General features: G+C 61.3%; 2 protein-coding genes across 4 annotated transcripts; one reads left to right on the top strand and one right to left on the bottom strand.

Annotated features, from left to right (window-relative positions):
• Window positions 1-162: 162 nt before the first annotated feature.
• Window positions 163-8,104, bottom strand: SYPL2 (synaptophysin like 2). Of its 2 annotated transcripts, XM_063356573.1 has the most exons (6): window positions 7,944-8,104; window positions 6,916-6,987; window positions 5,339-5,463; window positions 4,625-4,826; window positions 4,321-4,512; window positions 163-426 (listed from the first exon to the last, which is right to left on the bottom strand). In XM_063356573.1, the coding sequence occupies exons 1-6, from the start codon at window positions 7,992-7,994 to the stop codon at window positions 298-300; spliced, it is 771 nt and encodes a 256-aa protein (XP_063212643.1). In that variant the 5' UTR covers window positions 7,995-8,104; the 3' UTR covers window positions 163-297. The 2 variants fall into 2 exon arrangements, with proteins under 2 accessions (XP_063212643.1, XP_063212644.1); XM_063356574.1 differs by lacking the exon at window positions 6,916-6,987 and having other exon boundaries at window positions 7,944-8,093.
• A 554-nt stretch (window positions 8,105-8,658) lies between these two features.
• PSMA5 (proteasome 20S subunit alpha 5) lies at window positions 8,659-21,567 on the top strand. 2 transcript variants are annotated; one of them, XM_063356533.1, is made up of 10 exons: window positions 8,659-8,816; window positions 9,833-9,899; window positions 12,698-12,824; window positions 13,903-13,970; window positions 14,753-14,860; window positions 14,977-15,035; window positions 15,983-16,085; window positions 17,280-17,366; window positions 20,410-20,511; window positions 21,321-21,567. In XM_063356533.1, exons 1-9 carry the CDS (start codon window positions 8,788-8,790, stop codon window positions 20,485-20,487), a joined length of 726 nt encoding a protein of 241 aa, XP_063212603.1. In that variant the 5' UTR covers window positions 8,659-8,787; the 3' UTR covers window positions 20,488-20,511; window positions 21,321-21,567. The 2 variants fall into 2 exon arrangements, with proteins under 2 accessions (XP_063212603.1, XP_063212602.1); XM_063356532.1 differs by lacking the exon at window positions 21,321-21,567 and having other exon boundaries at window positions 20,410-20,751.
• Window positions 21,568-23,438: the final 1,871 nt, after the last annotated feature.

Genomic DNA, 23,438 nt, shown 5'->3' with positions numbered 1-23,438 from the left:
CGATACAGAGCCAGACACCAGGGGCCGCAGCACCCCTATATAGAGCCGGTACCCAGGACTTTTATACGCTCTCCCCCCGCCCCCCCCCACAGACGTGTCCACCCGGGGGTTACACCTCCAGCGCCCCCCCCCACCCCCCATAGCATCCATACCCCCCCCCCCCCCGCGGCTCCAACCCCCGTCCCCGGGCTGGCGGCCGGCGCGAGGTGCCGGGGGACGGGGCGGGGGGGACGGGGGTGGGGTGGGGGTGAGTGGTGTGGGGGGGGGACGGGACCCCCCCCCCCCCCCCCGGGGTGGCTACTGCTTGTCGATGGCCCCCTGCTCGGCGGCGCTGTCGCGGGGCGCAGCCTGCGCCTGCCACGGCGTCTCCTTCAGCACGAACCAGCAGTTCCCGGCCCACAGCAGAAAGTTGATGAAGCCGAAGAGCTGGGGAAGGGAGCGGGGGGGGGGGCCGGGGGGGGTGGGGGGGGGAAGGGGAGGAAGAGGGGGGAGAGGAAAAAGTTGGGCGGGATACCCCCCCCCCCCCCCCCGTCTCCGCCCCCCCTTCCCGGCGCGGGGGGTACCGTGCGCCCCCCACCGCCCCCCGGGTGCTCCCCGTGTCCCCCGCGCCCCCGGTGCGCCCCAGACACCCCCCGGGGCACCCCCCGTATCCCCGCGTGCCCCACGCGATCCGCGCACCTCCGGCGCCCCGTGAACCCCAGGGCGCTCCCTGCGACCCCCGCGCCCCGCGTATCCCGCTGCCCCCCACACACCCCTTGCACCCCACGCGCCCTGCGCGCCCGCGGGCCTCAGGTATCGCGTGCAATTTGGGCATCCCACGCAACCCGTGCGCCCCACGCACCTTCTGCACCCCGTGCACGTGCCCCATGCGCCCCATGAACCTTCTGCACCCCGTGCACCCCATTCACCCAACGCGCCTTACGCACCCCATGCACCCTGTGTGCCCCACGCACCCATGGGCCCCAGGTGTCCCATGAGCCCTGTGCACCCCATGTATCCCGTGTGCCCCATGCGATCCATGCACTCCGTGCACCTCAGGCACCCCATGAATCTCAAGCACCCCATGAACCCCAGGCGCTCCCTGCAACCCCTGCACCCCATGTATCCCGTGCCACCCACGCACCCCTTGCACCCCACGCGCCCTGTGCGCCCACGCGCCTCAGGTATCGCGTGCAATTTGTGCATCCCACACAACCCGCGCGCCCCACGCACCTCAAGTATCCCATGTGCATCCCATGTATCCCATGCACCCCGTGCACTTTCTGCACCCCATGCACCCCATTCACCCAACGCGCCTTACGCACCCCATGCACCCGTGTGCCCCACGCACCTCAAGTATCTCATGCAACCTGTGCATCCCCTGCACCCCATGCACCCTCGCACCCCAGGCATCCCATGCGACCCATTTATCCCATGAGCCCCGTGCACCCCATATATCCCGTGTGCCCCATGCGATCCATGCACTCCGTGCACCTCAGGCACCCCATGAATCTCAAGCACCCCATGAACCCCAGGCGCTCCCTGCAACCCCTGCACCCCATGTATCCCGTGCCACCCACGCACCCCTTGCACCCCACGCGCCCTGTGCGCCCACGCGCCTCAGGTATCGCGTGCAATTTGTGCATCCCGTGCACCCCACGCACCTTCTGCACCCCGTGCACGTGCCCCATGCGCCCCATGCACCTTCTGCACCCCGTGCACCCCATTCACCCAACGCGCCTTACGCACCCCATGCACCCTGTGTGCCCCACGCACCCATGGGCCCCAGGTGTCCCATGAGCCCCGTGCACCCCATGTATCCCGTGTGCCCCATGCGATCCATGCACTCCGTGCACCTCAGGCACCCCATGAATCTCAAGCACCCCATGAACCCCACACGCTCCCTGCAACCCCTGCACCCCACGTATCCCGTGCCCCCCACGCACCCCTTGCACCCCACGCGCCCTGGGCGCCCACGCGCCTCAGGTATCGCGTGCAATTTGTGCATCCCACGCAACCCGCGCGCCCCACGCACCTCAAGTATCCCATGTGCATCCCATGTATCCCATGCACCCCGTGCACTTTCTGCACCCCATGCACCCCATTCACCCAACGCGCCTTACGCACCCCATGCACCCTGTGTGCCCCACACACCCATGGGCCCCAGGTATCCCGTGTGCCCCGTGCAATCCATGCACCCCATGCAACCTGTGTACCCCACGCACCTCAAGTATCTCATGCAACCTGTGCATCCCCTGCACCCCACGCACCCTCGCACCCCAGGCATCCCATGCGACCCATTTATCCCATGAGCCCTGTGCACCCCATACATCCCGTGTGCCCCATGTGATCCATGCACTCCGTGCACCTCAGGCACCCCATGAATCTCAAGCACCCCATGAACCCCAGGCGCTCCCTGCAACCCCTGCACCCCACGTATCCCGTGCCGCCCACGCACCCCTTGCACCTCAGGCACCCCATGCACCTCAGGTATCTCATGCAATTTGTGCATCCCATGCAACCTGTGCACCCCCTGCACCCCACGCACCCCAGCACCCCATGCATCCCATGCGCCCCATGTATCCCATGAGCCCTGTGCACCCCATGCGCCCCATATATCCCATGCACCTCAGGCACCCCATGAACCCTGTGCACCCCATGTATCCCGTGCGACCCATGTATCCCACGAGCCCTGTGTACCCAATGCTCCTTATGCACCCCACGCACCCCATACGCCCCGTGCACCCCGTGCAATTCTGCATCCCACGTATCCCATGCACCCCGTGCACACCATGAACCTTCTGCGCCCCATGCACCCCATTCACCCAACGCGCCTTACGCACCCCATGCGCCCTGTGTGCCCCACGCACCCATGGGCCCCAGGTATCCCGTGTGCCCCGCGCAATCCATGCACCCCATGCAACATGTGCACCCCACGCACCCCACGTATCCCGTGCGACCCATGTATCCCACGAGCCCTGTGCACCCTTACACGCCCCACACACCCCATGCAGCTGTGCATCCCATGCACCCCATGCACTCCGTGCACGCCATGCGCCTGCTACACCCCATGCAACCCCACGCACCCGTGGGCCCCATGTATCCCGTGTGCCCTGTGCAACCCATGCACCCCACGGACCTCAAGCACCCCATGAAGCCCGTGCACGCCCTGCATCCCATGTGACCCGTGTATCCCAATGAGCCCTGTGCACCCCATGCGCCTCATGCACCTTGTATATCCCGTGTGCCCCATGCAAGCCGTGCACCCCATGCACCTCATGTATCCCGTGTGCCTCGTGCAACCCACGCGCCCCCCGCACCCCGTGCACCCCACGCGCCTCACGTATCCTGTGCGCCCCCTGCAACACGTGCGCCCCATGCAACCCCCACACCCACGCACCCTATGTGTCCCACGCGCCCCACGTGCCCCGTGAACCCCATGCACCCCTTGTATCCCCTCTGCCCCGGGCACCCCGTGTACCCCACACGCCCCGTGTATCCTGTGCACCCCACGCGCCCCCTGTCATCTGGGCACCCCATGCGCTTCATTCATGCACCCCATGTGTCCCACGTGCCCCGTGCACCCCATGCACTTCATTCGTGCACCCCATGCACCCCTTACACCTCGTGTGCCCCGTGCACCCCATGCGCCCCGTGCAGTCTGTGCCCCCCCTGCACCCCATGCATTCCATGTGCGCCCCGTGCACCCTACGCGCTTCGTGCACCCCACGCACCTCCTGCACCCCCTGCGCCCCGTGTAACCCCCATGCCCATGTCAGGGGCTGCATCGCCACCGCCCATCCCGGCGTGGGGGTCCCCTATGGGTGGGCTGGGGGGGTGTCTCATGGGGGTGCAGGATGGGTCCCCACGTCCCGTGGGCCCAGCGTGGAGCCAGCAGCGCGTGTGGGCACACGTGTCCGCCGTCCCTCTCCCTGTCCGAGCTGGGGAACCCGGCAGGCGCGTGCGCCCGTGAGGGCAGGCGGGTGCGAGCGTGCACGCGTGGGCACACCTGCGTGCGCGGTGCGTTCGCGGGCGGGGGCGCGTTCTCCCGTGGACGCGCGTGCGCTGGGCTGGGCATTCACGCGCCCGGGTTCGGCTAGCACGTGGGGGCATCCACATGGCGTGCGCGTTGGGTGCACACGCGTGTGCCCCCCCCGCAAGGGCCGGGAGCCGCTGAGCTCCGCTTGAAGCACCATAAATCTCCCCCCACCCACCCGCCCACCCACCGCAGGCAAATAAACACACGGATGCGCCCCCGCGTGCGTGGCTGTAGGGGGGCATTGGTGCACGCGTGTGCGCCCGCACCAGGCGTGTGCGTCGGGACGCGCGCCGGGCTCTCACCACGGAGATGTTGGCCAGCCCCATGGCCGGCGTGGTGCCGGCGGCGCAGACCACCTCCTCCTCCTGGCAGACCCCCATGGCGGCGATGAGGCTGGCGGGCCGCGTGGCCGCCTTCACGTCCGTCAGCCCCTTGCCCCACGCCGCCGCCGCCACCAGCCAGAAGAAGGTGAAGCAGACGGTGACGCAGAAATCCTGCCGGGATGGCGACAGCGGGCTCAGCGCCGGCACGCAGCGAGGCAGGATCAATCCCGTGTCGTCGTCGTGTCCCCCCCCGCCCTCCCAAAAAGGGATGCAGCCCCCTTACCGCGATGGGGAGCTTCTTATTTTCGCCGTAGAGGGAATGAAAGCGGAGGTAAAGCACCAGAGCTGCCATGGTGTAGAGGAAGGAGAAGACCCCCAGGGTCACGAAAAATTCGGCGGGAGCGGAGAAATCGCCGACGAGGTGCAGGGTGCGGGTCTCCGACTCCCCCGCGCAATCCGGCATCTCGAAGGGGATCTGGTATAACCTGGGAGAGCGGGAAGGGGGATGGCGGGTGGCCCGGGAACGGAGGGGGACTGCGGGGAGAGGCTCTGCCAGCCTGAATTAACCACGCTGGGGTGGTGCCCCCTCCATGGGATGGGGGGCACGGACCCGCTGCCGGGTCGGAATATGGACGCTTTGCCGTGGTCCGGTGCCCTGACATGGGGATGGTGGCCCAGGGAGGGGGTTAAAACCGGGGCTCATGGCTGGCCTGGCTCCATCCTCGCCTTCCCTGATTAACGAGGATCCCCCTGGTCTTCCCTGATTAACGAGGATCCCCCCCCGCCCCCCGATGGCATCCGGAACCGGAGCCGGGGGATACCCCGGGGGTGCAGGGAGTCCCCAGGCGGACACGGGGACATGGCTGCGGGTGCTGGCACCGGGGACGAGGTTTCACCCCGAGCCAGCACCCCACCTGCTCGCCGTGGGGCTGGGTAGGTTCCCGGGGGGGGGAAGGGTTTGGGGGGGGGGGGGTGTCCGGGCTCGGAGCCCCCTCACCTGAAGGGGTACCCGAACTGGACGGAAATGGCGCTCATCTCTTTGGTGTCGCCGCCGCATTTCACCGTGGCCCCCGTCTCGCCGCCGAAGGAGCCGCAGGCGCCGAAGGCGAAGATGGCGAAGAGCTGCGGGAGAGGAGCAGCGGGTCGGGGAGGGGGGGGGGGGGTTAATTTAAACCCTGGGGGGGGGAGATCCCCTCCTTCCTCCCCACACCCTGGGGTGGGATGCACCCACGTGGGGGGGTTTGCACCACCATTCCCCCCCGCCCCCCGGCGCTGAGTCACGGCGGCACAGGGCGAGCTGCCACCCCGCAGCTGTCGGCCGCCCGTGCCAGCACCGGGGCCGGCACCGGGATCCGCAACTGGGGGGTGGGGGGGAGCGAAACGGGGCCACATCCCCCCCTTCCTTAACTTTTTGGGAGGGTGCTGAGCGCCCCGGCGGGTTTCCAGCAAGCCAGGAGCATCCCCACCCCCCCGCCCTGTCACCGGTGGGACCCCCGTGGGTCACCGTCCCTCCGGAGAAGGGTGCTGGGAAAACGCCCTTCCCAAAGAGTTTTCCGGTAACTCGTCCCGGCTGAGCTTGCGCCTTCCCGGGCCGGGGGGGGGACCGGGGGGGGGAAAAGGGGAGAAAGCGAACGGCCAGGCCTGACGCTGTGGGGATGGGCAGGCCCCACGTGCCCCACGGAAGGTCGAAGCAGGTGCGTTGGCGGTCACCCCCCCGGGGGATTTTCCTCCTGTTTTCGGGGTGTCTGTGCAGGCGGGGCCCCATCCCGCACGGGGCAGGGGGTGCCCAGCGCCCCCCCCGGATGGGAATATCCAAAGCGAAGAGCCACGGGATTCAGGGAAAAGCCCACTCGATCCGGCTCCTCCGGGCGGGAGATGCCCAAATGGCTCCGGCCTCACGCCCTGAGGCTGATCCCCCCCCCCACCTTCCCTGTGCCTCAGTTTCCCCAGTACCGCGACCCCCCCCCGGGCCGCGGCGTGGCCATGCCACAGAAATGCCGCCCTGAAATACAATCCCGGAGCCATTCATAGCACGGCCGGGACGCGGCCGGGGCCACGGGCGCTTGGCTCCCCCCGTCCCCGGGGTCCCCCCTCCTGGAGCCCGCTCCCCCCCAGCCCCCCTCCCCACCCACCCACACGGCACCCCCCCCCCCTTCCCCTCCCCGAGCCCGTGGGAATGACGGGGACCCGGCACCCCGATGTCACCGTCCCCTCCGGCATGGCCGGGCAAAGCCACCTGCTCAAGGTCACCGGGGGGGCCATGTGGCCCGGACCCAAGTGTCCAGGCAGCCCCACACCCCCCCTCCTCCCTCGGACCCCCCCCGGGATTAGGTCCCCACACCCGGGCTGCCGGGGTGGGGGAGGCTCCGGAGGGGCAGGGGGGACTCCAGGGTCCCCTCGTCCGGGGGGGGGGGGGGGGGGGGCTTTAGGAAAGCAATGGGGCACCCCAAATCTGTGGGTGGGGGGAAAGTGCTGGGGAGGATTCCCCAGGGGACCAGCACCCATGGGTGCTGGGGAAAGGCGGGGGGGGGGGGGTCCTGGTGCACACACACACCCCCCGGGGGGGGGACTCACCCATTCCAGCACCTTGATGAAGCCCAGGGGCTCCAGGAGGCGGCCCCAGCGCACCCCCCCCAGGACGCGGTCCTGCGGGGAGAGAGCGGCGGGAGCGGGGGCACCGGGGGAGGGGGGGGGGCTCCACTGGGGGCTACCCCCGGGCCACCGGAAGGCTGCTCTGGGGGGCCCGGGAGTTGCCCCGGGGGGGACCAGAGGGGCCGTAACGGGGGTCCGGGGGGGTTGCTCCGCAGGAGCGGAGGACGCTCCGGGAGGGGGAGGCTGCACCGGGGGAGCGGGGAGGGCTGTAACGGGGGACGGGGCTGCTAGTCTGGGTGGGGGGCTGCCCCGGAGGACCGGGGGGGCTGCCCCGGGGGCTGCTTCGGGGGGCCGGGGAGCTGCCCCGGGGACCAGAAGGGCTGTAACGGGGGTCCGGGGGGCTGCAACGGGGGACAGAGGGGCTGCAACGGGCGGGGGGCTGCCCCGGAGGACCGGGGGGGGCCGCTCTGGGGGGCCGGGGACCTGCCCCGGGGGACCAGAGGGGCCGTAACGGGGGTCCGGGGGGGTTGCTCCGCAGGACCGGAGGGCGCTGCGTGGGTGGGGGAGGCTGCACCGGGGGAGCGGGGGGGCTGTAACGGGGGACCGGGAGGCTACTCCGGGCGGGGGAGTGCCCCCGGGAGAACCGGGGGGTTTGCAACGGAGGACTGGGGGGGCTGCAACGGACGGGGAGGTTGCAACGGGAGACCGGGGGGCTGCTCCGAGCGGGGGAAGCTGCACCGGAGGACCGGGGGGCTACAACGGGGGTTGCCCCGGGATGGGGGGCTGCACCGGGGGACCGGGTTGCTGCACCGGCCAAGGCATTAGAGCAGCGGAGGGGGCTGCACCGGGACACCGCCCCGGGACACCGGGAGACTGCACCGGGAGTTGCGTGGGGAGACCGGGAGCTGCACCGGGAGACCGTCCCGGGAGAAACTATGCCGGGTCACAGAAGGGCCGCACCGGGAGACTGTCCCGAGGTTGGGAGGGGGGGTGTCGCACCGGAGCCCTACCTGGAGCCGGGGCGCTTTGTCACCGACCGCGGGGGCACCGGGCTCCGACATGGCCGGGCCGGGGGCGGTGGGTGCTTTCTTCCACCACCCGCTGGGACCGCACCGCTGTCAGAGCCGCCACCGGGAAACCCCACCGCCCCCGGGGAGGGTAGCACCGCCCCGCCCCCGGTATGGCCCCCCTCGGTCCGCCCCCGGACACCCCCGGGACAACCTCCCGCCCCCGGTCCCTCCGCCCAGCGCGGACCCGGCCCCCAGCGAGATGGGCAGCACCCCTCGGGGGGTGTGTGTCCGTCCATCCATGGGCTCATCCGACCCCTCATTAGGCTGCCGGTGCGGGGCCGACAGCCCCGTTTACCGGCCGGAGGCCGGTAACGGGGTCGGTAACGGGGCTGTCGGTCCCGCACCGGCAGCCGGGTGCCGGCACGACCCCGGAGGACCCTGTGACATCCCGATGGCTCTGCCCGGTCCCCATGCCCCGGTCCCCATGCCCCGGTCCCCCCCCACCCGGTAACCCCCGCCCCGTCCCCGCGGTCTGCCCGCTGGCCCCGCCCCTTAGCGCTCTGACCACGCCCTCTTTTGCCCAGGCCACGCCCCCGCCGGCCAGCGCACCTCCCCTCTTCTCCCCGCCCAGCCCGCCCTCCCCTCTCTCTCATTGGCTAGCCGCCGAGGGTTGCCACCCAATGGAAAGGCGGCGCAGGGCGGAAGGGGTGGGGCGGCGCCTGCGTGCCGCGGGGCGGCAGACCGGAAGCGGCGGCGAAGAACCCGGCGAGGGCAGAGTGGCGCTCTCGCCTTCGCTGCCCGTTCTCCCCCTTCCCGGTGTTTTTCCCCCTTCCCCGGCGCCGCCATGTTCCTCACACGCTCCGAGTATGACCGGTGAGTGCTCTCCCGTCCTCTCCGACTCCCTCCCGCGCTCTCCCGGCTGCCCGCGGCCTGCGGCTGAGTCACGGGCCTGTGGCTGGTCGCCGCCATCCCCATCCCGGTAGGCCTCGGGTGGCCTCTCTCGCTTGTAGCCGCCGTGGGGACGCTCTGAGGAGCTGGCGGGGAGGCCACAGCCCTGCTCGAAGGCTTCTGCTTGTCCCCCAACCTGGCCCGCCCGGGCCCGTGGGGGTTCCCGCCTGGCCGGCCGCTGGTACCCCTCCCTGCGTGGTACTTTTTTCTCTATTTTTGTTTTCTTTGGGTTTTGGAGAGCCCAAATACCGGGGAAAGGGGGGCTTCTCCCAGTGCTGAAAGGCCCCCGGTGCGGGGGGAGGCTGCGTGAGGCACCCCTGGGGGGCTCTCCTAAAGCTGTATTTTATCTTGGTAAATGCCTCCCAAAACCAGACAGCTTTTCAGAAATCCCTTGGAGGGTTTTGTGTGTGGATGGAGCCCCCGGGCACAGTGCTTCTCTTGGGCACTGGCACTGTGGGTCTGACGGGGAGGGCAGGGGCACCCCCCACTTTGTGCAGTGGGGTGGGAGGAGCGGCGGAGGTCAGGCTGGGCTGGTGTGTGGCGGTGGGATGGGGTATCCTGGGAAAGGAACGGGTCTGTGCTGGTAAAACGAAATCTTTCTGTCTCCTGGTGTTGAGAGAAAGCAGAATGTTTGGAGTCCCGAGGCAAGTTCCAGCATCCAGAGTGTGAACTGTGCCATGAAAACAAACCTCCTCCTGACCTGTAACTGGACTTGCTGCCATTCCTTTTGTTCTCTTTCTCCGTAAGCGTCCTGACTCCAGACACCTGCCATGAGGGTGACAGGCTCCAGCGAAGCTGTGACATGTTCCAGTTGCTCCCTCTGTGTTACCTGTCCCTAGCTGGCATCACCCTTCCCGCCATTGTTTTTGAGTAAGGAACTGCATTTCTTGTCAGCCTTCAGTCTCCTGCCCTTCACGCTGTTTCTGTTGTTGTTCTTGCAGGGGTGTGAACACTTTTTCTCCAGAGGGGAGGCTGTTCCAGGTGGAGTATGCCATCGAGGCCATAAAGGTATTGTCAGCTCCTTCTGGTTGTCAAACTGTGCCATTAAGGGCTATTTCAAACCCAAAATGTGGTTTAGTCAGAAATAAAACAGGCGGGTTCTGTGCATTTGGCTTCTAAGTCTCATGAGGCAGCGAGGCAGAGGTTGGCCGGCTCCCAGGGCAATAGGCAGCGCTGAGCGGGACCTGCTGCCTTTCCCCGTAGCCGCAGCACCTGCGTGCGACTGCTCTGGCAGTTCTTTGACAGCCTTTCACCTGTGGTTCGTAGCGTGCCAGTGTTCGATTCCTTCTGTCCAGCTAAACTTCCCGCAGCTCTGCGCTTTTACGGATCATGAAGAATCTAAAGCCATCGATTTCCCCCAGCTGGAATCACAGAATGGTTTGGGTTGGAAGGGACCTTAAAGACCATCTTGTCCCCCCCACCTGCCCTGGGCAGGGACACCTCCCACCAGCCCAGGTTGCTCCAAGCCCCGTCCAACCTGGCCTTGAACCCCTCCAGGGATGGGGCAGCCACAGCTTCTCTGGGCAACCTGGGCCAGGGGCTCACCGCCCTCACAGCCAAAAATTTCTTCCCGATATCCAATCTAAATCTCCCCTTTTTCCATTTGAAGCCATTCCCCCTCGTCCCATGGCTCCCCTCCCTGCTCCAGAGTCCCTCCCCAGCTTTCCTGGAGCCCCTTTAGGGACTGGAAGGGGCTGGAAGGTCTCCCCGGAGCCTTCTCTTCTCCAGGCTGAACCCCCCCAGCTCTCTCAGCCTGTCCCCACAGCAGAGGGGCTCCAGCCCTCCCAGCATCTCCGTGGCCTCCTCTGGCCCCGCTCCAACAGGTCCATCTCCTTATGCTGAGGACTCCAGAGCTGGACACGGTACCCCAGTACTCTGTGGTGCAGGGGTGTGTTCCCCTCCCTGTCTCCTAACAGCCGACTTACCCCCAAACCAAACACAGTCCGAAGATGCTGATCCCCAAATCCAAACGACTCAAGAGTTGGGGCGAGAGGTCCTGGCTGCCCAAACTCCGTGATTCTGCCCGCAGAAGTTCCCACTGCCAGCGTGTTGTGCCCTTAGTGTCCACAAACACTTATCTAAGAGCAGAGGATTGCTCTGCTTTCTTTTCACCTGACCTAGTGCCTTGTTCCCTTCTGCTTTGTGGGCTTTATAAGGACGGAGTTGCTTAAAAAAACCCAAGTGGCAACTTTTCTCTTCCTGAGTCAACTTTCCTTTTCTTAACTCACTTCTGTTGCAGCTTGGGGCGTGTCACTATTTCCTCAGGTGAATTTGAAATCCTGAAGGTAAAGGTTGTTTTGAGCAAACTAACCCACCTCTGCAGAGCCCAGTGGCCTTTTCGGGGCTTTAAGTGTTCTTAAATTGATAAATGTTCTCGTTTCTGAGAATGTGGGCGTTGATGGGGAGTTAAGTTTAAACCTGGGGGGAAGACTGGTCAAGTGAAGAAGCCCCGGGCAGGCTTGTGCTTGGGCTGGGGAAAGGGGGGTGCTGGCTTTAGTTTCCCTGTACTGCTTTAGCTTGTTGGAGGACTACTTAAATGCGGAGGCAAAAAGTAAGAATGTTTATTAAGACCTTGGGAAGTAAAAACTCTCAGAAGGATGTCAGTCACCACGGTGACTCTGTAATTACAAATACACGGCGTATTTCTACCGGTGTAGAAATCATACGGCAGCCTTCTGGCTTCTCCTTATTTTCCCACATCAGCCCATAACCCCTCCCGTTACCGATGAAATTCCTGCAGCTCAGTGGCTCTTGCAACACTTTACCTGTGGCGCCCGCGCCTTGGGGTGTAGGAGGAGGTTTTTATTCGTGTGCTGTAGCTTCATTAACAAAAACCCATCTGAAATAACCCTTCTTCCCTTGGGGTTTGTGTGCGGCTGTGGCAGGCTGCGTGCTTAAAGGATTAAAACCACGAGCGTCCAAACTCACGATGTCTAAAACCGTGAGTGTCCGCCACGGGGAGATTCCCCTCCGTCGGGCCCGTGGTTAGAGCTGGAGCTACCTGGGGAAGCTCGTCGTTATAATTATACCACGTAGCCTGATTTGGGTATTCAGAGTTAGCAACTCCACGCCGCACCCGATACGGTTATTCCGGTAAATTTCCCAGCGTGGAAAAGCTGGGAGGGAGTAGGGAATGGGGGGGGGGAATAAGGTAGGGGCTGGTGGGAGCCCTGGAAATGTGTCCCACCCGCCCTGTGGTTGTGCTCACGGCCGTGGTGACACCGTGGTGTCCTGCAAGACTGGGGTAAAACCTGCTGCGGGTGATTAACTGCTGCCTGGAAAACGGTATGTGCACAAAATGCTCTCGTTCCTGTTGTAAATTTTGTGGATGTGAGGACGCTACGGAGAAAAGGAGCTAACGGAAAGAAAAATGCTCCAGCCAGAAGTAGAGATGCAGTGAGAATTAAGGCCGTTATGTGAAATCCTCCTTTCTCGCTTTAAAACTTAATTTCTGTCTTGCAAGGGAAGATTCGCCAGGCCTTTTAAATTCATAAGGCTTTAAGCTGTAAAAATGGATGTTGCTCGGGGAAGAGATTAACGATTTGCCGCAGCCCTGATGGGTTCCGCTGAACTAAGCGGCCGGGAAGCAGCAAGGGTTTAACCTTTCCCGTTTCCTAGTTCAAGCCGTAACATTTAAAATTTGGTGCGCGAAGCCAGAGTGTCTTAGACGCCGTGGGGTTTCTGCGTCGGCGACGCGACGGTCTCCGAAACGAAACGCCTACAAATAACACGAGTCAAAATTAGCGTTGCGCAAGCGTTAATGAATTAATATTGCGCGGCGGTGGTCACTGTGCGGTGGTTTGCAGCTTGGTTCCACGGCCATCGGGATCCAGACCTCGGAGGGCGTCTGCCTGGCCGTGGAGAAGAGGATCACCTCCCCGCTCATGGAGCCCAGCAGCATCGAGAAGATCGTAGAAATCGATTCTCACATAGGTAAGGAGAAAGAAGGGAGCTTTGGGTGCTCCTCTGGGAGCATCCCTCAAGTTTTGGAGGGAGAGAGAGATATATATATATATATATAAAATAACCGTCCCCTGGGAGTGTCGGAAGCGGCGTTTCAGGGCTAACCTTCCCCGCGGGCAGCTCTGCCGAGCCGAGCAGGAACGCTCATCCCTCCCAGTCAACGCCAGGTCCTGGTCACTGGTTTTCCAGGCTCCAGGCCAGCAGGACATAGTTATAGGAGCAGGAAGAGGCAGCTGAAGCAACCCCCCAACCCCCCCCCCCAGCCTCAATGACCTCCCTCATGAAAGCTCATCCCAAATTTAGATCTGGGAGGGCAGGGAATTACTGCAAAAGGCTTGACTGGAGGCCAGTTTCTCTGGGAGCAGCCCCCGCTCGCAGCCTCCTGCGCCGGGAGGGGGCCCGCGACGGGGCTCATGACCAAATATGTCGCCTTGAAAAGCGGGAGACCTCCAAAATACCCATGTCGCTGATGACATGGGTCATGGAAGGAGCTCTCGAAGAGTCTAACTTCCTCCTCCCGTGTGCTGGCAATACAGCCCCTCTCGTCCTGGAGCAGGATCCGTGCTGGAGCCTCCTGCCGCGTCCCCCCCCAGCTATGGCTTAGCCAGCGTTCCCCATGGCGGGGTTGGTGGTGGTGGGGGGGATGAATGAGTTCCTCTTCCAAGCACGTTGTGTTTCGGTTGGTTGGTTTTTCTTGGGATGCCTCAAATGCGGCTCCTTTAAGCAGTTCAGATTTGGGGTGGGTGGGAGGCACGACTGGGAGAGCTCGGTTATGCACCTGCCCTTCAGCTGGGTGTCGTGGTTTGGGCTGGGCTGGCCACTAAAACCGCCGATGGATCCGTGATCCATCCTTGCTCTCGAGCAAATCTGTGTCCATCCCACCCTCCTTCCTTTCCGGCCATCTGCGGCGCGGCGCTGCCGTCTGCTCCCACCCGGACACCCGCTCCACGGCCTTTTGTACTTCACCGTGGGGCTTTGGGAAGCCTGGGGGAAGAGCGCAGCGCAAATAAGGGGTGAAATGACTCGCGTTTTCCCTCTCCGATTCCAGGGTGTGCCATGAGTGGCTTAATAGCCGATGCGAAGACTTTAATTGATAAAGCAAGAGTGGAGACTCAGGTAAGGCTTGACGTTTCTCTTCTTAAAACAACGGCGCTGGTCTCGAGGGCGTCTCGGAAGGCTCTGGCAGAGGAAGATGGCTATAGGAAAGGAGCCGGTGTGGAGCGGGAGGCTGGCGGGGGAGCGCGGCTTCCCTCACGGGGCTTTTGCTGAGCAAACGGGTGGAGTCTCGTGTGTATTTTTCCTCTTTGGTATGGAACGCTTGGTGGGAATCTTACGGCAGGTTCTCCAGTGGTCTCTTAGCACCGGCAGATGCGCCGCAGTGAATGCGTGGGGCCGTTTATCCCACTTGGTTTTGACAAAAGTTATTATTTTTCACCCCTTCAATTTACTCGGTGCCTCGGGTGCTCGGAGGTCCCGGGTACGAATCTCACCGCTGTAGCAAAGACTTCTGTGGAGTTTCCCTGCATGTCAGCACTGCTCCTGCCTCTGGAGAACCGGATAACCCATCACTTTGGAAACAGATACTGGGATAAAGCGCTCTGGCCTTGCATTTTCCCCTCGTGGCGCCCCAAAGCCTCAATATCCCAAAGTTTCTGGGGGATCCCTGCACAAAATTCCCAGCTTGTTCTAGGCTTCCCCCTCTCTTCCCGCCGCTTCCCTCTTGCAGCCGAACGGGCTGTGCCCTGGGAGCCATCAGCTTGTCCGGAGGGGTTTTGTGGCTACGCCAGGGCATCACTCCCACCCGCCACGTGAACGATCCAGGATTGTCGTATTTTGGGAAAACAAGGTGATAATTCAAAATTTTTTATTTTTTTTCTTTTCCCCCCCCCGCCTTGCAGAATCACTGGTTCACCTACAACGAAACCATGACGGTGGAGAGCGTCACGCAGGCCGTCTCCAACCTGGCGCTGCAGTTTGGGGAGGAGGACGCGGACCCCGGGGCGATGGTGCGGAGCTGGCAGGGTGGGGGGGGTGGGGGGGAGGTGCTCTGGCGAGGTGCCGTTGGCTCCCCTCTGCCTTTGCCCTGGGCCTTGCCTAACCTCTTATCTCCTTTCCCTTCCAGTCTCGTCCGTTCGGTGTCGCGCTGCTTTTTGGAGGAGTTGATGAGAAGGGACCCCAGCTGTAAGTTCGTCTCTCTTAATCCAATCCAGCTCTGGGAAGAAACAAAACCTCCACTGCGATTTCCCAGGACGTTTTAATAATTACTCGGTTCTGGGATTTTCTTTAAGCCAAACACTTGGGGGTTTATCCCATTAGGTACCTGGTGTGTGTGTGTGTGTGTTAATGCTTTTAAACCCTTCCCTTCGACGCAGCGTGAGCGCTGGCTGCTTGCTCGGGGTTGAAGAGAACGCCGCGTCTTCACTGAATCTTTGCTTTTTAAATGTGGTTTCCTGGGCGGGAGGGAAGCGTTAAAGCTCTCCTCGTCCCGAGTTTATTCTTACCTTTCCCTAAAGGACTAGCAGAGCCACCGGTAACATAATATGCGGAGCCTGCTGTGACATTCCTTGGGGAGGTGGTGGGGTGCCTGTAACCTGAACTCCTGCGCGCTTCAAACACTCGGCCTCCCCTGGAGCTGGGAAGGGCTCAGCAGAGCCAGCCCAATAAGGTCTCCCTGTGGTCTCCCTCCAGTAGTGAAAACTTGCTGGTTTTATTAAAAAAAAAAAAGAAAGAAGATAAGGGGGGAAAATTAAAAAAGGGAAACGATTCCTCTCAGAGCGTGGAGGGCAGCGTCAGGAGCGTATAGCTCTCCTCGCTTGCCAGCCCGGCGTGGGTCTGCGGGTGACTCCCTGGCACTCCTCGCGCCTTGGTCATCCCCTCTGCACGCCAGGAGGAGAGACCTGCTGCTGCTGCGCTAATCGCAGCATCCCCCGAGGCCGCTGGATGTGCGGGAGGAGGCTGGACACAGCGAGCTCTGCCCCGCGCCGGCAGACAACCTGTCACTGCCGGGGAGCCCTTCTTCTTCCCCAGCTCCGCACGGGGAGCTCTGGGGCTGGGGGGAAAGCCCTCGGGGTGCCGCGGTGTGGGATGGGGTGCAGCGGCCGTTCACTCTCTCCCCCGTCTTCCTCCAGGTTTCACATGGACCCGTCGGGGACCTTTGTTCAGTGCGATGCCAGAGCGATCGGCTCCGCCTCGGAAGGCGCACAGAGCTCTCTGCAAGAGGTTTACCATAAGGTAAAAAAGCTGGGTCGGGGTTGAGCTCTCACGAGTTAAGAGGTACCTCGCCACCTATAAAGATCCACAAGCTTCCTTCCTGCCCGAAGAGTGATTTGTAAGGTGCTTGTAGCGCCGCAGAGGAGGTGCGTGAGCTCGTGGAGGGTGGGACTCGGGCCTCGGCCGTTGATCCCGTGATTAGATGGCAGCGCCGAGCGTCTGGGCGAGGATCTCTACCGGGAGGAGTGCTACTACCAGCAGCTTCCCCCTGGGCTGCAGCTGGAACACGAGACTGGTGTCTGAGATGCCGGTCTCTGCCTGTAGCGGGTGATAATTAAGACCATGTCAGGAAGCGCTCTATAAATAAAAGAACGGCTATACGAACGCCGCCGGTCGGCGTCAGGGCTCGGTATGGGTGCAGCCTGAGCGTACGGAGCTAAAGCAAGCGGCTTCGTTTCACCAGATCTCTTAAGCCAGTGATGTTAATGGCTTTTGCGCTGCAAGTGCTGGTCCTGTTTGCTATTAAATAGAAAGTTTCTTCCCTCCGCGAGGAGGGAGCCGCCCCTTTTGCGTGGTAAGAAAGCAAACACGGTAATGAAAAGCAGAGTTGGTGGTGTTGATTGCTGTGAAGACTTCCAGCCAAAGACTTAATAACCGAATTTGTTCACCAGCAGAACTGTCCCAAGTTCTGGGCTCCGTGGCTTGTTAAACACCTTCCGATCGCAACGTTACGGCAAACGCAGCTATCGTCACTCTAGCTCTAGTTACCCCTCGCGCAGGGATTTATGGGATTAAAACAGGAAGGCTTCTGCCAAGAGGGAGTCCGGCTTTTCGGAGCTCCCGCTGGAGCCTGTTGCGGGGGAAACTGCTTGATAGACAGTAACTGGTGAAGAGAAACGGACCCTCGCGGCCCGCTCCCGGCGGTGAGGTTTACGTGCCCAGATTAACAGTTCTTTAAGCTTCGCAAAAAGTTACACAGAAGCAGAAAGTCGCCATCCTTGCAATTGTCACTGCCCTGCCCGAACAGTGCGCTTTGATCTCTTGTTGATGCTGTAGATAACTTGATAAGCTTTTAAATTTGCTGCCAGTGACAGCTTAAAGGATTTGAGAGGGGGCGGGAGGGAGAGCAGCACGCTTCTGCGGTCAAAGGGGGGTTGACGTACGAGTCCTTGCTTGAGCCTCGACAACGCAATCAATGAGGGATTTCTTTTGCAGTCCATGACGCTGAAAGAAGCCATCAAATCTTCCCTCGTCATCCTGAAACAAGTTATGGAGGAGAAACTGAACGCAACCAACATTGAGGTAACGGGCGACTCCCTTTAGCGGCGTGCGGTTGCGGTTTGCGGCGCTAAGCGTGGAGGAGGAGAAATCCGCGCCGGCCTGTAGTCTCTGCGTCCTCGGCGCGAGCCCTGCCGCCTGCGCAGCGAGTGTCTCGGTGGCTTCTTGCATTTCAAAGGTGCAGGCGAGAAAGCTGCCGGCTCGCTTTTTTGCAGGGGCGGGTTGCCCCCCCCGTGCTGCTGGAGCAAGGGGTGAGTCGCTGGAACAGCTCAGGACTTCCCAAGCCAAGGCCTGGCCGGCTGCAGATCTCCTTGCGCTTTCAAGCTGCCCGTTGTAGCACGTCGTGCGTGGCACCTCGGAAGGGTTGGAGCTTTCTTTTGACTTTTCGTTTGCCTGGCTAATCCACGAGCGCTGGCAGAAGCGATTCTCCTGGGGCTCGCTGGACGTGGGCTGGAGCCCCTGCTCCACCTTACAGCGGCCGAGTCAGCCAAGCGGGAACCTGTCGTGCCAGCCGGATCGCTGCGCTCTTTTTTTTTTTTTTTCCTCTCTTCCCTGGGGTTTAACCATTCTTTTTTTCCCCAGTACTTGTAATATTAGAAGGAATGAAAATTATACAGCTTCTGGACTTGCTATATTCAGTCTTGGGTGGGCGCCAACAATCTGTTGGACGGGAGGACCGAAGAGGTGAAGCCTCCAGGAACGAATGCGCTCCTCTGACCTCCGGCGTTTTGCCCGCCATGGGTCAGACTGGCGGAGCTCAGCTTCCCCCGCGCTCTGGGAGATCCCCACGAACCTGCTGGTACCTGTCCCTTTAAACCCCGCTCCTTGGACTCGCTCCTTTTTAGGTAGCAAAGGTAAAAACCCTTCCAGTTTGTTAGTGATAATGGCTAGCTGATGAGCAAGGCTGGCGTATAGAGTTTGCTTCTATTTCTGGCGGGTTATGAGACGCTAGACCTTTTGAAATCATGTCATTCCCACTCCTGAGCTGCTCTCCTCCGGCCGTTCTCCCATTCCTTTCCTCTGAGCGCTGGGAACCCGTTTTCCCAAACAGCCTAAAAGTGCGCACCCCACTTTTTTTTCTTATTAAATGCCGCTGCTGGGCGCCCTTCCTGCCGCGATTAACCAGCTCATTTTGGAGGGAAAGGGCCAACAGCACGCTGAAAACTTAGATGCTCCGTCCAGAAGCGATGCCGCCTGGCTGAAATCTCCTTCTCCAGATGCTCTCCCAGTTCTCTCTCGATCAGCTTCGGGTCTCCTCGGGAAGATCCGCAGTACAGTGCGAAGAACTGGAGGCGGAGGAGCGTGTACAGTATCCTGATGTCATGTCCCCGTTTAACAGGGCTTAACTGTGCTTGGCAAAGCTCTGAACGTGTTGAGGAATCATATCAGGGTTAAGTATGAGAAGAATGTGCTGAGGATTAAAAGGTCTCTATTGACTCAAGTCACCCTTCTGGCTGAAAATCTCCTACCTGAAGTAGCCGCTTTGCTTTCTAGCCTTTTAGTGGGGCTCAGGTTTATTTACTCCGGCCGCTTCCCCCTCACCTACGGGATTTTTCCATCCAGCAGCGAAGAGAAGGGGGCGAAGTGTGGTCGTGGAAGAGTTAAATCCCTGGACGGGCAGCCTTAAACGATGTTTTAAATTCTTTTAAATGCATTACTTCCCCCCGCGAAGCCTGTAAGGGCATGGTTGGGTAACGCTTCTGTTGGTGGGGAGAAGGTGAGGCGCGGGTTCGAGCGGAGGTTGGAAAAGTCGGCGTAGTTGGCGTCTCGGAAGAGTTGGTTTGGTTTCGGGGTGTACGTACGTGTGTTGTCGAGTCCATTCGGATCTCGTATCGCTCCAGCCCCCATCCGGGTGATGTGAGGGGCATCTCGGAGTGTCTCTGCCGCGTCTGAGAACGCCGGGTAAAGCCAGGGCGCTCAGGCTGAGTGTTGGGGACGTTTCTCCTTGGGGGGAGGGAAAAAAAGGCTTATGGCCACCCTCCCTCTACCCCCAAAAAGCGCGTAAACCGTCTCCTGCTGGTTTATGGGTGACCGTGCGAGCGGAGAAGCCTGGGAAGAGCTCGGGGGTTTGCCAGGACCTTCTGCAGCTTTCCTTTGGCTTCTTGCAACCAAACGCTTTGATCCTTTAAGAGTAAAGATTCGTTCCCAGTCAGCTGCGGAGCATCCCAGCCCCAGCGGCTTTTTGGCTTCTCCCCCCCCGCCCGCCACTGCCCCGCGGCAGCTGCCCGTATCTCGGGCTCTCGCGCGCGAGGTGCGAACCGAAGTCCCGCTTAACATTCCTCTTCCAGCCTTGGCGTTCCTCAAGTGTCCCTTGTCCTGGTGTTCGCCCCGTGAAACGTCTCAGCTGTCCGGCCCGGACGCTGCCTCCTGGCAGAGGGGCAGAGCGGCGTGTGTTGTCCGTCTCCCGTCCCCCCCCCCACCCTCCCCAGCTTCGTCCCTCGGGCTTTGCCTTGGGAGAGATCTCTCTGGCTGCTCCTACAGGGCACCAGGCGCACCGTGGCTCGCTGATTATTTCAGCGTTTGGCCATCAAAACGCAGGTTTGCCTCTGCCTCGCTTGCCCAGGGCTAACCCTTCCGAGTGGTTTTTGGGGTTTTTTTTTTTTTTTTTTTGCTATTTCGGTTGATGGGGAGGGACGTTAGCGGGCCAGGATTTGTACCCTGGGTTGGTTACTGGAGGAGAAGAGGCGCTTCTGCCGCGGGCCACGCCGAACCGCAGCACAAAGCGCCCCTCTCCGAGGAGTATTTGATGAATACGCGTAATCCTTACTCGTATTGACGGCGTCTTTTTTCCCCAGCAAGCGGCGGCGGAGCCTGCCTGTTCCCAACAGACGTTCCCCGCTGCTGCTACTGTGAGGAGACTGAGTCAATTAAAAGCTATTTCTGCGGCAGGCGGCTATTTTAAGGAATCAAAGAGCGTGTTACGGGGTGGAATGATCTTGCCGGGCTGGCAGATCGGGCAGCCGAGAAGGAACAGCTGCTCCGCGGTGGCCGCTCTCTCGTTCCCTGCCCCACGCTGTCACTTCACGCGCGTGCGGCCGCGCTTAACCCCTTGCTCCTTCTCTTCCAGCTCGCCACGGTGCAGCCCGGCATGAAGTTCCACATGTACACGAAAGAGGAGCTCGAAGAGGTCATCAAGGATATTTGAAAAAGGAGAGAGACTCCCTCAAAGGCTCGTTATTCCCCCCCCCACCCCCCGCCCCGATCAAAGCAAACTGCTTCTCGGTTCCTTCCAGCCCCTGTGATTTTTATTTTCCGGCAGCATCCGTAAATTGCTCTTTTTAGAAGGCTCTTGAGGTGGTTTTTCTTTGGGTGGTGTGGTTTTTTTTTTCTTTTTTTTTTTTTACAGTTTCTGTACATAACTGATCTCTGCCCTGAGAGGAAATGAAAATAAATCATTTTGTTACTCTACCCTGGGGTCTTCGTCTCGGAGGCGGGGGTTATGGGGGTGGAGGGGGGGGGACACGACGACCGGTTTAGAGGGAAAACCGCCGGGGTGGGGGCAGACGAGGGCAACATCTGCTGCGGAGCCGGGGCTGTGGCAGTGACAAGTCTCCCTCTGGTGGAGAGCGTGGCGATGTGGCATCGGGAGATCCGTGTGTCATTTCCCGTGAATTTGGGGAAAAACGTTAGATTTTCTTTTTATTTTTTTTTTTTTTTTTTTTTAAGACGTGCTGATGCCCGTCTGGTACGTTCCCTCTCTCCTCCTCCTGCCGTTTTGGTCCCTAACGGCGTACCCGGAGCTCTGACTCCTTCCCAGCGATGAAATCCGTAACCGGGCTTGGGGGGTGGTTCTGTTGATTCTGTTTGCGTTTCCTTCTAGCGGAGCTTGGAAAGAACCCATTAACGACGGATAGACCAGAGCGGGAACAGCGCTGGGGTTAATGGGCCAGCCCCTCACCGGTTCAATTGGCCAGATATTGCTTAATTTGGAGAGAATTCTCCTTTTGACCAGCAAACTTCTGCTCATCCTCTTCACAGGCCTTTTAGTCCTCGGTCTCCGGCTCCTTGGCCTCAAAACAGCAGCTGAGAATTGAAGATGGGTCTGATTAAAGGGAACAAGCCGAGATTAATGAAGTATTTCCCTACGAAATCGTGCCTGCCGGAGGAGGCCAGCTCGGCCCCGGCCCCTGGCAGCTTGCTCTGTGCCGCCCCGCGAACCTCGGCAGGCTCCGCTCTTCTCCTCCTCTTTTTTTATTTTTATTTTGAGAAATTACAATTTCCCCCTGAACAAAACACGACGTTGTTTGCTGAGGAAATGACAGCCGCCGCCTGTGCTGCCGGGAGAGGCGGGGCGGGGGGGGGGACCTTGCCAGCGTTATATTTGACTGAAACGAGTAACTTTCCGCTGGGTTCAGCGCTGGGATGGGCCCTCGGGTCCCCGGCGGGCGTTTCGTCGCTTGGCAAAGCCCAACCGCGGCACCAAAACCAGCATCTACCTTTTGTGGGAGGGGAAAATACCAATCCTATTAATTTTTTTGTTTGTTTGGTTGGTTTTTTGCCTCTCTTGCCGTCGCCAGACAGATGCAGGAAGGGAAGCCAAGGTCTGGAAGATTCACTCCTCGGATAACTTCGGTTTTCAGAATAGCCAAGCGCCCTCGGCTCAGGAGCTCTGCCGTGAGTTTCCCCTTTTGCGTAATTCTCTGAAGGAAGTAAATCGGAGCGTCGGGCGCCGCCCGAGGCCGTGGTACGGGGTTGGATGCAACACCCCAATCTGCAGGTGGAAGAGCAAACAGAAGAAATAATTAGCTGATGGACTTTCCCCTTGGGGGAGACCTTCCCTGTAGCCCGGATGAGGGGGAAAACGCTCCTTGACTTTGGCTCTGCCCGGGCAGTTTTTGGGTGCCGTAGCCGGTCTCCGTGCTGCTCCTCACCCCTGGAATGACTCTGGGGCAGTGCCCAGGGTGGCTCTGGCGTGGGAGCTCGCCCATCCTGAATATCCAGCAAGCCAGGATGATATCCAGGGCACCGCCCCGAGCGTCACCCTCCTAAAACCACCCCCTAAGCGAAACTGGGGCTGCTATCGCTGGAAAACGTGAACGCCCTTTAGCCTTGGCGTGCTTCAGAGCTCGGTCGTGTTCCCTTCTCCCTTGGGAAGGAGACCGAGGGCTGTCCCGGTGGTGTAATCCTGCTGTTCCGGGTTTCTTTCAAAGTTTGTTTATGTCCTAGGAAACACAAAAAGCTAATTCTTCCCAGCGCGGCACTGGGCAGAAAATGGGCCTTTATGCCCTGCCCCTCCTCACATGGTTCGCTGGTGGCGGCATCACATGAGAGCGGCTCCTCGGGAGCTGAAAATCGAGGCTTTGTGCTCCTTATCTGAGCCCTCCTGGCAAGGGAAAAGCCGGAGCTCGGTCCAAGCAGCCGCCAGGCCCAATGCGAGGGGGGGTGAGGTTAACAGGGGGGGTGGTGAGTGGAGGGGAGTCCCCCTCGCCTCCCACCTGGCTGTTTGATATCTGCCCCTTTCCTCTCTTTCCTCAGCCAATGCCACCCAGGGGGCCTGTCCCAGGGCTGGGTTTCCCTGTGCCTTTCACCCACCCAACTCCCAGATTGCCTTTTTTTTTTTCAGGGGAGGGGGAAGGAAAAAAAAAAAAAAAAACCAACAAAAAAACCAAACCATACCAAGCGGAAGGATGACACGGCAGTAAAATGAAAATTCCCTTTTTCAGGGGAGGAGGGACTCCAGGAGCTCCCTGAGGATCTCGCTTGGGTGTAGCGGGAGGTTGAACCTCGCTTCTGCGGGGCTGAGAGCTCCCGGTCCCCTTCTCTGGCGGGGGGGGGGGGGGGGCACTTTTGGTGGCGCTGGGGGTGCAGAGCCCTCCCCTCTCTGGGTGGGGGCTGCTGGGGGTGTTTGTGGCTTCGTGCGTTGCACCAGCGCTTCCCGGGAAAGGCTTGTGCAAGGCTGTAACCGTCACCGCGCACGGAAACACCCAGCTCTGCCTGTACCGGCCCAAGGGAAACCGAGGTGGGGGGACGACGCACGCTCTGCTGTCCCCTGTCCCCCCCCCCCCGCCTCCGCTGCCAGCTGTGCACCCCCACAACCAGGGGCTGAGCCCCACAGCCAGCCTCGGCCTCTCCAGGCCGGGGGGAGCCCTTCCCGGG

This window comes from Chroicocephalus ridibundus, chromosome 20 (genome assembly GCF_963924245.1).
Source record: "Chroicocephalus ridibundus chromosome 20, bChrRid1.1, whole genome shotgun sequence".
Lineage (NCBI taxonomy): Eukaryota > Metazoa > Chordata > Aves > Charadriiformes > Laridae > Chroicocephalus > Chroicocephalus ridibundus.
Note: the sequence above shows the minus strand (reverse complement) of the source record. Positions and strands in the feature narration are given on the sequence as shown.

Excerpts from the sequence above, each read along its gene's own strand:
- PSMA5 (XM_063356533.1), top strand. The coding sequence starts at position 8,788 with ATGTTCCTCACACGCTCCGAGTATGACCG. Across the intron at positions 14,861-14,976 it reads ACGCGGACCCCGGGGCGATG|TCTCGTCCGTTCGGTGTCGC; the intron begins GTGCGGAGCTGG and ends TTTCCCTTCCAG. Across the intron at positions 16,086-17,279 it reads TGCAAGAGGTTTACCATAAG|TCCATGACGCTGAAAGAAGC; the intron begins GTAAAAAAGCTG and ends TTTCTTTTGCAG.
- SYPL2 (XM_063356573.1), bottom strand. The coding sequence starts at position 7,994 with ATGTCGGAGCCCGGTGCCCCCGCGGTCGGTGACAAAGCGCCCCGGCTC. Across the intron at positions 6,988-7,943 it reads ACAAAGCGCCCCGGCTCCAG|GACCGCGTCCTGGGGGGGGT; the intron begins GTAGGGCTCCGG and ends CTCTCCCCGCAG. Across the intron at positions 4,513-4,624 it reads ATAAGAAGCTCCCCATCGCG|GATTTCTGCGTCACCGTCTG; the intron begins GTAAGGGGGCTG and ends CCATCCCGGCAG.